The sequence below is a fragment of the Macrotis lagotis genome, chromosome 7 (assembly GCF_037893015.1).
Source record: "Macrotis lagotis isolate mMagLag1 chromosome 7, bilby.v1.9.chrom.fasta, whole genome shotgun sequence".
Classification (NCBI taxonomy): Eukaryota; Metazoa; Chordata; class Mammalia; order Peramelemorphia; family Peramelidae; genus Macrotis; species Macrotis lagotis.
This window is the reverse complement of record NC_133664.1, coordinates 78,748,096-78,764,841: the sequence shown is the minus strand read 5'-3', so window position 1 is coordinate 78,764,841 and position 16,746 is coordinate 78,748,096. Positions and strand designations below refer to the sequence as shown.

General features: G+C 35.0%; 2 protein-coding genes across 6 annotated transcripts in view; one reads left to right on the top strand and one right to left on the bottom strand.

Annotated features, from left to right (window-relative positions):
• The window catches only part of PFKP (phosphofructokinase, platelet), a 64,345-nt gene extending 63,779 nt beyond the window's left edge, over nt 1-566 (top strand). For all 3 annotated transcript variants that reach the window (XM_074193211.1, XM_074193210.1, XM_074193213.1), the window contains one exon: nt 174-566. In XM_074193211.1, the coding sequence (XP_074049312.1) occupies nt 174-327 (154 nt within the window). In that variant the 3' untranslated portion in view covers nt 328-566. The remainder of the gene's footprint in view (nt 1-173) is intronic.
• The window catches only part of PITRM1 (pitrilysin metallopeptidase 1), a 39,428-nt gene continuing 22,855 nt past the window's right edge, over nt 174-16,746 (bottom strand). For 2 of the 3 annotated variants that reach the window (XM_074193208.1, XM_074193209.1), the window contains 9 exons: nt 15,677-15,842; nt 15,033-15,133; nt 10,497-10,617; nt 8,713-8,778; nt 7,025-7,137; nt 4,224-4,349; nt 3,597-3,742; nt 2,897-2,999; nt 174-2,734 (listed from right to left, as the gene is read on the bottom strand). In XM_074193208.1, coding sequence (XP_074049309.1) covers nt 2,641-2,734; nt 2,897-2,999; nt 3,597-3,742; nt 4,224-4,349; nt 7,025-7,137; nt 8,713-8,778; nt 10,497-10,617; nt 15,033-15,133; nt 15,677-15,842 — 1,036 coding nt within the window. In that variant the 3' untranslated portion in view covers nt 174-2,640. Of the gene's footprint in view, nt 2,735-2,896; nt 3,000-3,596; nt 3,743-3,862; nt 4,350-7,024; nt 7,138-8,712; nt 8,779-10,496; nt 10,618-15,032; nt 15,134-15,676; nt 15,843-16,746 lie in introns of those variants that run through there. The other variant, XR_012470016.1, reaches the window with a different exon arrangement.

Below are 16,746 nucleotides of genomic sequence, written 5' to 3'. Positions count from 1 at the left end.
GGAGACTTTAGAACTGTGCCTGTCTTCTCTCCACCATCTTGGCTGGAAGTCATTTGCTTTCCTTTAATTTGAATTCATCTATGTCACAAAATATTTGTTGATCTTCCATGAACCATGAAAAATTATCATTATATAACAAAGATGTAAACTGCTTTCTCCCCTTGTCTCAACAGGCACAGAATCCCCAAAGAACAATGGTGGTTGAAACTACGACCTTTGATGAAAATTCTGGCTAAGTACAAAATCAGCTATGATGTTTCTGATTCAGGCCAGCTAGAACATGTACCTGGCTGCAAGATGCAACAAAGAGACCCTATGGCATGGTAGTACAATCACATTGTGTGTCTGTAATAATGCTTAGAATTTTTTGGTCACTGCTGGTTTTTTTTGTAACACTTAAGTTATTGTTTCAGCACTTTATGCAAAATAAGGAATATGTTGCCATTTTTTTCAGTATTGTATAGGAAATACCCAATCACTAACTACAAAGTACCAATTATCAATATTACCCTTATTTACTGATTACCAAATGATCCTTACAAATAAATAACTCAAATACAAAATAATGAATATACTATGGAATAAATCTCTTACTTTGTATCAAAATTGTTATTTCTACATAGAATATAGTTTAGTTTTGTGTCAAAGTAAAGGTTGACACAAAAGTGGAATTAAAACAAGTAATCTTTTTGTGAAAAATAAGCTTAAAAATCTCCAAAACAGTCTTGGTTACATTTGTGACAAATCATTTAGCTGCAAATCTACAGTCTTTAAAAGTTAATATTGAACCTATAGTTATAAGTAAAGTGATTTCAAAGAATTATGCTAGAAAGTTTCATGTTTATAACTACTTGTTAAACAATACTCAGGTTAGATATGTAATATTTGGAAAAAATGTTTATTTTTCTTGCTGTCAATGAAAAATTGTGGGTCACAATTTTAAGTGGTTCACAGATGGGAATGTTCCAGTCCTGACTTAAAAGAACATTTATATAGCAGGGGGGAAAAAGTCAGCTTTTGGTATAGAAGCCTTTAAGTAAGGGGAAAAAAAGGGAACCTTTTAATTTCTTTCAAAGGTCTATGAACAAACAAAAGAGTCAACTTCCCCTCCCCTCAAAACAAAACACCTCTAAATATAACATTTTACTAAATAGATAATGCCCTAGATTATGATTAGTTAGGATGGAGAAAGAAAATGAAAGGGAGGCAGTATGTAATAGTAGAAAGTATATGTGAGTAGAAATTAAATCAAATTGCATGATTAAGAGAAAGTCATTTAAACACTTGGAGAAGATGCTTTTAAATGACACCTCTAAATTAGATAAATTGCTAAATATTCTGCTGTGTCAGGTGAAGAATGAGGTAAGGAGAATAGGTAGGGTGAGGTAGGCATCAGAAAAACATTTTTGACAAGAGTCACAGGTGCCTATCAAGGCCCCAAATTATTCAAACTAAAGTTCTACTACTGCAATTGATTTGCTGACATTCTAGTTAGAGCAGGGGTTTGCTTAAATATCTTATTAAGTACCATATAATTTATTTACAAATGCTATGTATTATTTATTTTGATTTTATAAATTTAAAAACGTTGTTCTGACCAGAGATCCATGACACAAGAAGCAACATATGGTTAACTTCTATTTCCTTAAGAATGTCTGAAGAATTGCACACATTAACAGCAACATTGTGTAATGAACAACTATGATAGACTTCTCAGCAGTAGTACAGTGAAGAACTTGTGAAGGAAAATACCATCAATATCCAGAGTACTATGGAGTCTGAATGCAGACCAAGCTTATTATTTTCAAAGTTTTAAATTTGTTATGCTTTTTTTCTCCTCATGGTTCCTCCCCCTTTTTGGTCTGATTATTTTATAACATGACTAATATGGACATATGTTTAGCATAGTTATACATGTATAAACTATCAGGTTACTCAATGTCAAGGGAGGGGGGAGGGAGAAAAATGGGCAATTCAAAATTTAAAAAAAATGAATGTTGAAAACTATCTTTGCATGTAGTTGGAAAAATAAATAAATTAAAAAAAAGAGAATGCCTGAAGAATAGTATAAAGGACTATAAATATGGAAGTGAAACAAGGAAGGACTAAGATCTCCAAAGATGATAATCAAATAGGGACTACTATAGTAGATTCAGCTTTCCACTTCTACTAGAAGCTAACCAGTTTAACTCATTTGGATATGAAATGTACAGACTGGGGGAGAAAAGACAAATCTACTGGTTAATTAGCCCTGGATAAAATGAGTGAGATACTGTATTTTAGCTTATACTAAATCAAAAATTAATAACAATGCCATCTGGGTCAGATTCTTGCTTTATTTCTAAAAGTGACAACCATTTAAAGACATGAAATTACCATGTCAATTGAGGGCTACAAAGTGAAACAAAGACACTGCCCCTGAACTTTAAAAAATATATAGTTTGTACATTTTTAAAGCGTTGCTGTCAACATCATTATATCATATAATCACTATTTTTTTCTTCATGATTGGCAAAGTTTTGTCCTCAAAGTATGTCCTTTATTTATGTAAAAGTTATTAATAATTCTGACCCATTAAAGTTTTTTTTTTAGGTCATTAAAGAACCCACGCAAATTCCTATTTTGAGACTTATTTTGTAACTATCTTATTACCCATGATGGGTCTTTCTCAATGTTCGAATTATCTGGTCCGAGTATTGCTAGTCCTCGTGTACTCTGGCCACTTCTGAGGTATCTGAAATAGAAAGAGTTCATAATATGCAATTGAATTATTCATTCCTATTTTATTATTCATGTTTTAAATTCTTATTTTTCATTGACTGGAACCAAAACTATTTTAGGAAATTTTTATGTAAAAGAAAATATCATGGAGAATAATTTTTAAAAATATACTCACTTATTGCTAACATTAATAAGTTGTTCACGACTAACACCAAAGAGTTTTTCCCTGTGTCCCTGCTTCATTTCATTTGAAAGCCCATATAAGAAATGATCCATTCCTGAAAATGAAACCAAACATCTCTGACACTTCACATTTTCCCAAAGGTAGAGCTCAATGCAAAACTTATTACAAATGAGTTTCAAACAACAAACATGAGTCATGCATAATGAACAGAAGGCCAGGTCTGGAGTCAGGAAAACGGTTCAAATCCAGCCTCAGACACTACTATGTAACCTTGGGTAAGTTAAAAAATCTTGTTTGCCTCAGTCTCCTCAAAGTGAACTGGAGAAGGAAATGACAAACACTTTCACTAGAGTCAAGAAGATGGAACAAACAGGCAATGAGAATACAGATATAAATGAAAAAAATAAAACTCCCTATTCTGGAGGAGCTGTAATGGTTTAATAATATTATATTATATAATAATACATAGTTTGCTATAACTGAAAATCTTGCTTTGTAGGATGGAAAAAGGATATGCAAATAATTTTTTTGTCCCAAATGAAAAACATTTTATTGTCTAGAAAAAGGCATATTAAAGGAACAACTATCACATCTCTAGCATTTTGCCTCGGAGTTGGCAAAGTCTATGACTCTTGTTACAGCTGTTTCATCAAACCCAAACACATGTGTACACATACCACTTTCCTCCTACCTTTGTCTGAAGGTGCAATAGGGGCATCTACAGCTGAAAAAACTGAAAGTTTTGCTTCTTCAATATCTGCCTCTGTGAATTTTCCAGATTTGGCCCAACTGACTGCTTTTTCAAAAGACTGGAGAGTTTGTACTGAATTTGGATCCCTAATCAATCGAAAAAAATTTTGTTTAACACAAATTTTAGGTAACGAATAATAATCTGGTTAATCTTCAAAAGCAACCATGGCTCATCACTCATAATATAAGATTGCAATCCTCCCACACCTCAGTAGTTTTTTTCCATAAGAATTGGTATGATCAAGAGAAAACATGCCACCTGGAGAAACTTTAAATGATGTGTTTATCTGAACTTAGAATGTCTGACCCTCTAACACTACAAGAGTTGATGTTCTAATTGTGCCTTGGAACCCAGGGAGGCTTCCCATACAATTAAGACATCATAGTAGGGCTTTAGGGGAAGGATTGTCATTGTTAAGTAATATGGTATTAGACGCTTAATTAAAAAAAAAATTCAAGGAATCTCTTCATTTCATCAATGTGGGAATGTCTATGTGAGATAGAACAAGTCCAATACTCTACCCACTGCCACATCTGTTATATGTACATCACATTTTGGACAATTTACCTGTAGGAGTAAAAGGTAAATATTCCATTAGTGCCGAGTTTAGCACCACCTCCATATGCACCACCTTTCTCTCTAATTTCTGTGTGTAAGAATTTAGCAGTCATCAAACGTGCAAGGATCCTAAGACTGAAAATAAAAAAAAATTAAAATACATAAAGGGTTAGGATTAGACCATGTAATTTCATTGGTATAGAAAACTTAACAATCTCAGACAACTGTCAGAGGTTCCTACACTCTGTTTTGCCCTGGTTCAGGAATTGGAGACTAGCTATAAACTCAAAGCCTTAATTCATTGTCATGCCTCTCAACATTTCAACATTCATTTATTTTAATTTTTTGCTATTAAATTACTGATATATATACATATATACATATATATGTATATATACTACAAAAAATACTAAAATGTGCTTTATCAGAGAACCTATGCATGATTGAACATGGTGATCCAATCATTTGTTATGTGTTAGACACTAAAAAACAAAGCTCTTGCATTATGTGAAACCAATTTCATTTTTCATTTCATGTTTTATCCCTCAGGGAGGGTTCAGTTCACTATTCAATTCAACAACCATCTCTTAATACCTTACTATGTAAAAAGGCATGACCTAATGTAGGGACAAAACAGTTCTTGACCTCAAAAAATTTAAAGAAGATTTAGAAGATTCAAGATAAAATTCAAGTAAATGCAAATAATGTGACTAAAAATAAATGTGACTGTTTGGCTGAGCCTTGAAAGACAAAGAAGTAAAAGATGGGCATGGCTTGAAGTCAAAGACAAAGTTTGGGAAACAGCTAGCTGGATGGACTGAGGGTGATGGACTGTGATTTTCATTGGCTGGCACAGAAAATTAAGCAGGTTAATACCTTCTCTGTTGATTACATTTTTAATTTCACTAATCTCTCTATTCCTTTGCAGTCCTATGTATTATTGTATACATTATTCTGTGAATAATAATAATAATACACAGGCAGCAAAACTAATAATAGTAATGTTTGTCCTTCATTCTTGAAAAAGACCATAACATCAGGGAGGCAATGCACATTGTTGTGTCATATGTATTCCAGGCTAAGAGCTATGAAGGGTTAACACAGAAATAGTTATGTGCTTTAACGAGCAAGATGTGCTTCAGAGCTTAGACAAGGGAGTAGCTGCATGTGTGAGCTAGGAGGTACATTCCCAGGCCCAGATAGATAGCACATTCTGAGATAATTACCTTCTGCACTTTGTTTATCAAGTCACTGTTTGGTTCTCAAAACAATCTTCTCTCTGTTTAGCAAAACACTGGTTCTTAAAACAATCACCTAAGACATACACAAGGTATGCATGTGAAAAAATGCTTGCTAAAACGCTTATGTAATTGGTTACGTAAATGTAGAGTATAAAAGTATGTATCCTGTGATCAATAAAGGAACCAGCTTATGCATCATATTGATGTCGGCCTGGCTTCCCTCCTCCGGACTCGGCAGCACATGAATTGAATTTTGAGTGAGGGGGTGCTTAAGTCACCAGTTTCACTTTCTCCTCCAGAGCCATCCAGGTCCAATGGTCAGATAGGACTCAAACCATTATGGTTTTCCTCCTTTGCACAAGAATCTCAAGAATTGGTAGTGGGACCTAAAGCCACTTAACATTTTTATCCATGATAAAAACACAGATGGGGAGCTTATCAAATTATCACAAACCTAAGGATGACAGGATTAAAAAGATCCTGACAGGTTACTACTATTAATACTGGACCATATCAAAAAGTACAGACTTCTCAGATTTAATTTTTCTTTTTAGTTTTTTAGTTTTTTTTTTGCAAGGCAAACGGGGTTAAGTGGCTTGCCCAAGGCCACACAGCTAGATAATTATTAAGTGTCTGAAGCCGGATTAGAACTCAGGTACTAGTGGATAAAGCACCGGCCTTGGAGTCAGGAGTACCTGGGTTCAAATCCGGTCTCAGACACTTAATAATTACCTAGCTGTGTGGCCTTGGGCAAGCCACTTAACCCCGTTTGCCTTACAAAAAAAAAAAAACCCTAAAAAAAACAAACTCAGGTACTCCTGACTCCAGAGTTGGAACTATAGCCACCGAAAGAGGTGGATTTTAAAGGAAGCAATTCCTTGTTTGGACTGGAGGAACTTGGTGGGTTCTACAGTGAAGGGGGCTTTGAATGCCGAAGGCCTGGAACAGGGGGATGACTCAGTTACTATCAATCTCAGCTCTGGAGACTCAACTGTAGAGGAAAACAGATGACAGCTGAGGGAGACCAATTCAACCAACACCTTTTAAGTTTTGCAAAGCATTGTGAAGGATCTCTCTGTGGAATCTCAAAAATAAGGTAGTTTTAAAATATTAGAAGATATTGAGGGAGGAGGAGGAGGAGGAGGAAAAAGAGGTTAAGTGATTTTCCCTGGATCACAAAACTGAGGTAGGATCTGAACTAAAACCATAAAGGCTTGATCAAGGATAAAAGCAGTGTCAAAAGAAGATAAAGAAGTAGAAAAACAAGATTTAACTCTGAGCAGAGCAGAAGGAGGACAAGTGGAAGGCACTGAGGCTTTAAGTTGGATGATAGAGAACAGTGGTGTCATCAAATCAGAAGATTGTGAAGGGAAACTTTATTATTAAAAATCACCATTTTTATCTGCCAAAAATTTTCAATAAAATAATCTTTTTAGGAGAAATATATTAAGAGATCATATATATATATATATGCTACATATATGTATATATCCTGAGTTAATGCTCAGTTCCTTGAGCATTAGCTAACAAGTTTTATTTGTTCAGTAAGAAGTTCTTTATTTTACATACCTGGCATAATCTGGATGTGAGTAAGGGACAGTCCTAACACCTTCACCCACATAATTCACAGGGAAAGGAAGTACAAAATGAGTCTTCATTTGACATGGCTTAAAAGTAGGGTCCTAAAGAAAAAAAAAGCTTTCCTCAATTCAATGAAGTATGACGACAGTGAGTAAATGGATTTTTAAGGCATCAGAAATCACAATTTTCCAATGAAATCAATTTTTCCCATTTTATACAAAGCCCATTAATTTCACCACCATCAAGAACGACTTAATTTATGCTTTTAAAACACCATAAACATTCTTTTTAAAACATAACCTCTAACAACAACATTCATCATTCCTTTTGATTTATGAGGGAAAAAAGACAAGGATATTAAAAAAAGTATCATTTCTAGGAACTGCATATAGGTTTTTCCAGAGGAAAAATACTGGCACCTGAATGCAGATCACTTTTCAAAATTGGTTGTTTTTTTAACTCATTTTAACTCATTTAACTTTTTTTATTCTTCTTCATATAGCTAATATGGAAATTTGTTATTTTGTACACAGACAACCTATATCAGATCATGGGGAGGGGAAGGGAAGGGAGGGAGGAGAGAAAAATGTGGAACTCAAAATTTTAGCAAAAAATTTGCTGAAAGCAATTACATGTAATTGGAAAAACATTAAATTAAAAAAAAACCTGGTTTAAAAAATCCCACAGGGATAAAAAAAATCTACACTTCAGCCAAAGTCAATGAACACACACACACACACACACACACAAACTATTATGTGCTATATGAAATAAAAGTGAATTGGAAATCCTAATGTTTTTGTGGTATACAGTCTTTTCTAAACTAACCTGGACAATTAAATTCTTAGAAAATTATGGAGCACCTTGATGGAGGAAAAACAAAAGGACATCAGTATTTTAAATAAGAGGTGTCAAACATGTGGTCAATGACACTCTTGCTAACATTCACAAGTATTAAGTGTCTGAGGTCACATTTGAACTCAGGTCTTTCTGACTCCAGAGCTAGTGGTCTATCCACTGCACCACCTAACTGTCCTTAATTAAGAATTTCTTAAGAAAATAAATATTGGGGCGGCTATGTGGCATAGTGGATAAAGTACTGGCCTTGGAGTCAGGAGTACCTGGGTTCAAATCCAGTCTCAGACACTTAATAATTGCCTAGCTGAGTGGCCTTGGGCAAGCCACTTAACCCCATTTGCCTTGCAAAAAAAAAAAAAACCCAAAAGAAAATAATTATTAAAATAAAATATAGGTAAGTTGTAGTATATGTCACTTATAGGAATCCTTATGTTACTCGATTAGTGCTGGGTTCAAGTCAAGAAGACCTGAGTAAGATGCAGCCTCAGACACTTAGCAGCTGTGTGAACTGGGGCAAATCATTCATCTCCATTTGTTTCAGTTACCTCAATTCCAAAAAACAGAATTAGTAATAACCCCAACTTCACAGAGTTGATGTGAGGATCACATGAAATACTAGAAATGTAATAACCTTTTAAAGCACAATGCAATGCTTATTCTCTTTTCTTCCTTCTGCTTCTATTTAAGTTTGACATAATTGTTCTAACCAAACCTATTCTAAACTGTCTGAAGAAATGCAGGAAATTGGTTTTTAAAGTTCAGGTCACAAAAAAACTAAAATATTAGCACAATAAAGTCATATCAAATTATTAACTTACAGTAACTAGCTTTCTTGTAGGGTGGTTTACTAAATTACCATCGATGGATTTGCAATCAATAGGTTTCTGGAAAACAAAAGTATTTAAATTAAACATGATTAAATGAAAGATAACTACAAGAAATACAAATATATAATGATGAAGCAGCATCTCTACAACAGATAGAAAATTAGTTTCTGATACTTAATTTCATTGACACCTTTTTTACATTTTAGCATTCGGTTCATTTATTATTTTCTCCAAAGAATAGATTTCTGTTCCACTGAAGTCTAAATTTCCTGAATACAAGTAAAAGTTAAATTTACTGACCTTTCTATTCTATTTTGAAGTATGATTTTTAAGTTTTAGGAATGTGTAATATAAAAGCTCTATCTTTATTTTTACAAAGATAAGTCAAAACATTAAATGAATTATTTCACAAAATGCAGAATAAGAAAAACGAAGGTAAATAATAAGTGCTAAGAAGCACTAAAGAAGAATACACCCAAAAATACACCCATTAAGAAAGAATTCCCCTACATTTTGGAACATGGAACATGGAACACTGGAACATTTGGAACATTTTTGGAACTAATGTCAAAAATTTTACGAACAGAAAAAGATTTTCCCAAGAATTTTAAAATTTTTAATGGGAGGGGAAGAGAAACTGATCCTATCAATCACTGCTCAAACTTTTCAGTAGCTCCCTAATCTGCTTGCTTTCTTCTCTCCCCTCCATGCCCTGCCAGACCGGATGGGACTCCTTCAGCAAATTTCCTTGCTGTTATGACAGTGTCTGGCAGGCTTCTGTTTTTATGCCACTATTCTGGTGCAACCAGCATCAACCTCAACCCTGCCATGCAGAAGGGGTGACATTGGAAAATGGACTGAACTGAGCTAGAGAAATAACAGGGAATTTGGGCAGGACAAAAGAATGTGGGACTGACAGCCCCACAGACACTTGGAACTGTGACTGAGGTGAGTAGAAAGCAACTTCCCCAGTATGGGAGGAAGCTGAATCAGCTTAAAAGTTTAGTTCCTTTGGGGGGGGGGGGGAAGTTGGCGATCAAAGAGAAGTCAAAAGGTAAATGACAGGGAAATATAACCAAAAAACAAAACAAAAACCAATCTCAGCAGGGAAGTTTTCAGTTAAAAACCTAGAACACAAACAGATAAAGCATAGAAAAGATACTTATATCAGAAAGTGACAAAGCCACCAAGAAAGCAAAAGACTGCAAACCTCTCTAAGTAAATACTGCAAAAGAAAGAAAATGGACTAGCACCTTAAAAAAATAGAACCCTGGATTCCCAGGAAACCACAGCAGGATATTCCCAAATGGTTAAAGAGAGAAATCAGAATCTTGAATGAAGTTAAAAGGGAATGAACAAAAGAATTTGTAACTTGTAGAGCAAAGATAATTATCAAAATAAAAAAAAAACCCTTCAATTTGGGGTAGTGAGTACTACCCCAAAGGAATAAAAAGTGAGGACAAATGATTGAGAGTACAATACTGACAATTTGAAAAAGAAAAGCAAAAAGCAATGTTAAAAAAACAACACCATTGCTATATCACTGATTTTGAAGAAAGGATGAGAGGCAAGTATCATAAAACTACCAGAATATGCATGACTAGTTTAAATAAAGAAAAACTGTAATAATCACCCATGTTCAAGTCTTTTACTGAAATAACTTTCTACAAGGATTTTCTGATTTACAAGACATTCTAATGACTCAAACCAATGAGTATTGTATTTTATAGACATGAAGAATATATTACTAAATCTGCTTGCAGATTAAATCTTACCTCAATTACATGGGGCCGGACAAATTTTCTTTCCTTTTTACTTCGACCAAGGTTTTTTAAGAAAATTTCAACTTCTTTCCCTGCCTGAGACATCTGTTGAGGGGTAGCATTCACTGAACATCTGTTTTAAAATATAAAATATGCTTATATGCATATAGATATGGGCATGTAAAATATGTATGTATGTATATATATATATATATGCTATTAAATTAGACAAAATTCTGATGCCTCTCTCATTTTGGTGCAGTGCTGACCCTAGATTCTGAGCCAATGCCAGAAAGTGCAACATTAGTCCAATTTTTAGATTGTCTAGTTTCCAAAGATCAGCCTTGCCATGAAGACGGGCCGGTCACCTGGGTACAAACCCTCTGACCACAGCACAAAGGAATATACAAAATGAACTTCACTTCTTGGCATCTCTCTTCTACTCTAGATCAGTGGCAAAGTGACAAAAAGTGAGCAAAGGGACCAAGAAATGAACTTTAAACTATGTATGAATATTAACTGCTAATATTCAACCTGTGAGGTATTTGTCCAATTGTAAGCACTAGGATAAAAGGATCTCATTAGTCTTGACCTGCTTATAGAGTCTGGGTAGTTAGCTCAAAGTCTATGAACTTTTCTTTTCAACACTGTGATAACTATATTTAAATATAATTGATTTACTTGATAATCTGACATATTTTCTTTTATTCATTTAAAACCATTACTCTCAGAAGGCATCCATAGGCTTAATGTGGCTGCCAAAAGAGCCCATGATATTAAAAAAAGGGCTAAGGACCATGCTATTCTGAAAACTAAAGAACACAAAATAGAACGTTCCTTTGAATCAAAAGTTTCCCTTGAAGAGGTAAATAAAGGAGACCATGAATTTAGCTTTATTATAAAATCAAAGACAACAAGAAACATCATTTGAGCAAATACTGCTTCATACTCTACTTCTGCTAAAAAGTTAAAAAAAAAACCCACGAAGAGAGAAATGAAATTTATGCAACAACATCATTGCAAAGGAGGAGAAAGCAGAGAATTCTACAAAGAATACAAGACAATGTAAAATAAACAATGTAAGTTAAAGCTTGATAAAATGCATATAAAAGTAGATGAAGAGAACAGCAAAATACATGTTGAAAAGATGGCTCACAGGGGCGGCTAGGCAGTGTAGTGGATAAAGTACCAGCCCAGGAGTCAGGAGTACCTGGGTTCAAATCTGATCTCAGACACTTAATAATTGCCTAGCTGTGTGGCCTTGGGCAAACCACTTAACCCCATTTGCCTTGCAAAAACCTTAAAAAAAAATAAAAGAAAATATGACTCATGAGAAGAAAGGCTACTAGATTACATACTGTATTTCCCTATGTATGAGGCACACGCACCTTTTTTTTCAAAAAATTTGGGTTTGAAAACTGGGAGTGTCAGTGATTGTAGATTTTTTTACTTCCATTTTCTGCTTTTTTCATGATTTTTGTCTCTGTACTCATTGTTTTGCATTTGTTATTAGGTGATGTTTTGCCACATTCTGTCCAGAAATGGCTCAGAAAAGATTTTTGCTTAGTGCTGAATTCAAGTTCAAAATGATCCAGTTTGCAAAAGTGAATGGAAACCGTGCTGCTGAACTTCAGTTTGGTTTTCCTCCAACTGAGAAAACAATCCAAGCCAGGCCATGGGTAGAAGAAACCGGACTAAAAACATCTCAGCAGAAGACCATGTGAGGCAAGTCAGCCGAATGGCCTGCTTAAGAGAGGGGATTGAATAGATGGATTGAGGAGCAAAAGGGCAAATGGAATTCCTGTGTCCACAAAGATGGTTCAGCTGGGGTCCAGAGAAATTGCTGATGAAGAAGTGACTGATTTTAAAAGAGGACATTGGTGCTTCAGAAGGTTCATAAAATGGAATGGACTAAGCACAAGTCCAAATACCAGACTTGCCCAGGGGGTGCTTGTAGTCAACCACAGACCAGAACACAGGCAGGAGAGCAGTCAGCTTCTCCTAAAACAGGGATTCATAATCAAATACAGATGAGGACGAGCTCATGGGAATTTGGTTTTTTTTTTTAGGTTCTTTTTGCAAGGCAAATGGGGTTAAGTGGCTTGCCCAAGGTCACACAGCTAGGTAATTATTAAGTGTCTAAGGCCAGATTTGAACTCAGGTACTCCTGACTCCAGGGCCGGTGCTCTATCCACTGTGCCACCTTCCCGCCCCATGACTGGGAGTTTTGACAGTGATGAGGAGTTGTATGAATTTTATGATGAATAAAATGAGTTCAATAACTTTATGTAATACTTTTTTTTCAAATTTTGGGCCCCCCCAAAATACAGGGGAGCATCTCATACATGGGGAAATATGGCAAATACCTCACACCTGCTTATCATGAATACTTTATGAAGAAATGGGAAGTAATACACATGTTAAATGCTAACATGATGAAAAAAATTTGACTATATCTTTACAAGTAACAAAAAGCTATTGAAGTTATGAATCCTTTATGATTCAAAAGTCAAACCAGACTTACAAGAAGATCAAAAGCAATTCAAAGTTAGAACAAAAAAAAGACATAATAATGTACTTAAAACAGCAACAACATTATCAACTTAAATAAACTACTGAGGAAATAGATGAAGTAAGAGAGTTCAATATAGACCATCACCTTTTTTTTTTTAAGGTTTTTGCAAGGCAACGGGGTTAGATGGCTTGCCCAAGGCCACACAGCTAGGTAATTATTAAGTGTCTGAGACCAGATTTGAACCAAGGTACTCCTGACTCCAGGGCCGGTGCTTTATCCACTGTGCCACCTAGCCACCCAACCATCACCATTTCTGCGGCAAGCTTGTTATCAACAGTAATCAACTGCCACTAGAAGGAGGCCAAAAGAAAAGAAAAACTGACTCAGTAAGTTTATACTTGGTCTACTTGCTAAGAATAGGGATATATGTTAAGTAGAGGTAACATCAGTTTAGAATGTAATCCCATTTATAAAATAGTCCAGAGGAAGATCAAAATTTATAAGCAATCTTAGATCCCAAAATAAGTAGAAATAGTGGAGGGGGAAGAGTTTATAAAAAGCTTAACAAAAAAATTCAATTAAGTACCTAAGACTATAAGACTATAAGAAGAAATACAAAAACCAGTTAATATTTATTGAATTATCTATCACAAATCAGCCAACCTGGACTCTGAGCATTTACGTTCTCAGCTGCTGAGGAAGTGGAAATGACATCATAGATTAGATTATATCAATACAAAGGAGAACAATTATGGAGATGAAAATTTTGAAGACATTAAGGGATGAATTCTCAAAGTATCTAAATGATTAGGGTAAAAAACAACCACAAACTTTACTATAATTGAATTAATCAATTCCCTCCCCTCTCCCATAACAGTAATCAAAAAAATCTTAGACTATTAGAACAGTTTACCTTGATGCAAAGTATAAGGAGGGAATAGGCAGGTTTCTACAAATGTTTAATTAGGTTTTCTCCTATGATATTCTAGAACCAACATTTTTTTTTTAGAACCAACATTTTTTAAAGTTAAGTCACACAGGAGACTGAAAGAGGCTGAGACTAAAAGACCTCACTGAGTTCATTATACTGGGTTGAAAAAAAAAATCACACATCCTGGCTAAGGAATTGCAGCTACAAATATTCTTCAACTAGGTAGACATTATAATCACACAAGTCAGATTTCTCTAGCCTTCTCTCTTCTGCCACAGTACCACCTCACTCTGGAAGCTTGGTAGCCCTTGACCTCCTCCCAACTGAAAGACAATTCTCCCTTTCTGTCTGATTGCTCTTAGAGCTGCCCTTTCAAGAAACCAACAGAGTTCTTCCATCCAAATACACATCTTGGATAGATGCTTAAGAAATAAGGAGAATATCCCTATCAATAAAACAGCATAAAAGACAAAATAACCAAGTATTTAACAAATATTCCAGTTAACTATTTGTTTTACTTATCTGTTTTAAATATATATTTTATCAATCTGTTCAGCTGGGGTTTTGGGGGACCTAAAATTTCTTTGGGGTAGGGCATTCCCAATAAGAAATCTCCTCTACCAATGAAGATCTGCCACAATCCTACAACTAGTGTTCTTGGACCATTTCCTGGGACACTGAAAATGCCATATGTATTAAAGATGGACATTATTATCCCCAAATCTTCTTGATTAAGAGTCACAAGCTACTCAAGTTAATTACTGCAATTGGAGATTTGTTTTTGTATTGATCACAAAGAAAAAATAGGGTGGTGTAGCAGATGAAGCACCAGCCCTAGAGTCAGGAGAACCTGAGTTCAAATCCGGCCTCAGATGCTTAATAATTACCTAGCTGTACGACCTTGGGCAAGTCACTTCACCCCATTGCCTTGCAAAAAAGCAAAAAAAAAAAAAAAGCCCAACAAAGAAAAAAACAGAAGAAATCAACCTATCCTAAGAAATCAAGAAATTTGAGATTAAACACAAAACCTATATTTAGAAAATATTAGTAAATTAGAAGGTCATTTAGATATCTGAGATCTGAGGAAATCATTAATTCTTACCTCATATTATCACAATTTAATAAATATTTCTTGATACGTGGAAGTTTTCTTAGGACTGACTTAATGTCTGGCATTTCTGCGACTCGTTTCATTAGTCTCACCTAACCCAAAACAATGAAATACATATTAATGTTACAGTGAAACGTTAAAACTAGTTATTTAAGAAAAGTAGAATTTGTGGTAGTGAATCTAAGTAAACTTAAAATACCAATAGTTTTTGTGACTTTGCTTAATCTGGTATAGGGAAACTTTAAAGGCTTTTTTTTGGGTCAAAATGTGGACAAGATAAGACTCTATAAGTATGCATGTTAGTGTCTTTGATGTTTGTATACCTTGTTCTTTTCAATAAAATCACGTCAAACAAATATTTTCAAAGTACCTAGTCTAAGTGAAGCCACACTAGGCCAGGTCCAGGATGCAAAGATAAAACCCAAGCCCCTCAGGGAGCTTTCATTCAACCAAGGAAAGGTACCATTCTAGGCATGACTAAGTGGCACTGCCACCATGGAAGTCAGAGGCTGATACCAGTGTGGAACCCTGAGATGAAAAAGAAGCTCATTCTACCTGGATAGGGAAGATGGAATGCCCCTAGCTAACTACTTGATTAAGGCTAATAAATCCAGTATAATCAATTATTCCTTTACCTGATCCATGCCACTAAAGGTTTCTAATAGGTCTCCAGCAGGTGTTAGAGTTCTACTAGCTCTGATGGATGCATATAAATGGCCAGAATTTGCAATCCCATTGGAAAGCTCTTGAGCACTCATTTTAACTAATACTTTAAAGTGTTCTTCATCTTCAAAGTGGGGACTGGAAAAAAAAAAGAAAAGAACAGCATACAGTCAATACAAAAGACATCCCCTCAGTAAAAATGGAACTTAAAAACAATTCAACAAGGATTATCTGCTCCCCTCTCAGGATAAGCTTAACAAAATTCAAGGAAGGGTTGACCCCACCTCCTTTCCCCTCAGTCTAGGGCTCCAAACTCTCCTTTGCATCTGCTGCTCCATCTGGATTCAACTCTAGGGAACAAAAAAGCTCCAGCTGCCCTGACTCCTTCACCAATTTCCTACCTCCTTTTGTGTGACATCTTCCCATTTAGGGCAGAGGACAAAGACTTGTTTTTTCTTTTTACAGCATGTATGCCCCCCATTTAATAAATGTTTTTTGGACTGAATTGGATCTATGTTCAACTTGGATATGCAACAAAGAGAAGCAACACAATCTTCAACTCTAAGATACTTACAATCCAAGTGATATTAGACATGTAACCAACAGCTACTAATCATGTTCTAGCAAGTAAAATTATGGTTAGTCAATAAATTCAAATAATGTTGATAGAGAGAAAGAAAACAGGAAAGATTTTGTGGAAGAGGTAGACCATGAAAGAAAAGATGAAGAGAATCCTATCTCTTCATGGGAAGTACTAGGGGCAAACATACAGAGTGAGAAAGGACAGAACAAGTCTGAGAAATAGCTACTTGTAGACAAAATACGTAGAATGCTAAAAGCCAAGCTAGAGTTTATGCTATATTTAACAGCAGATAAAGAGAAATAGAGAAATTTTAAAGTTACTGAAAATTCATTATTACTTTTGTAGATCATGCAAAAATTTGTCATAATCTGGTCCAAATTAGAAAATGCTTTAAAATTTATTATCAATGATTAAGCACTTCACTAAAATCCTCTTTATTTACAAGAGTTAGACTTGAAT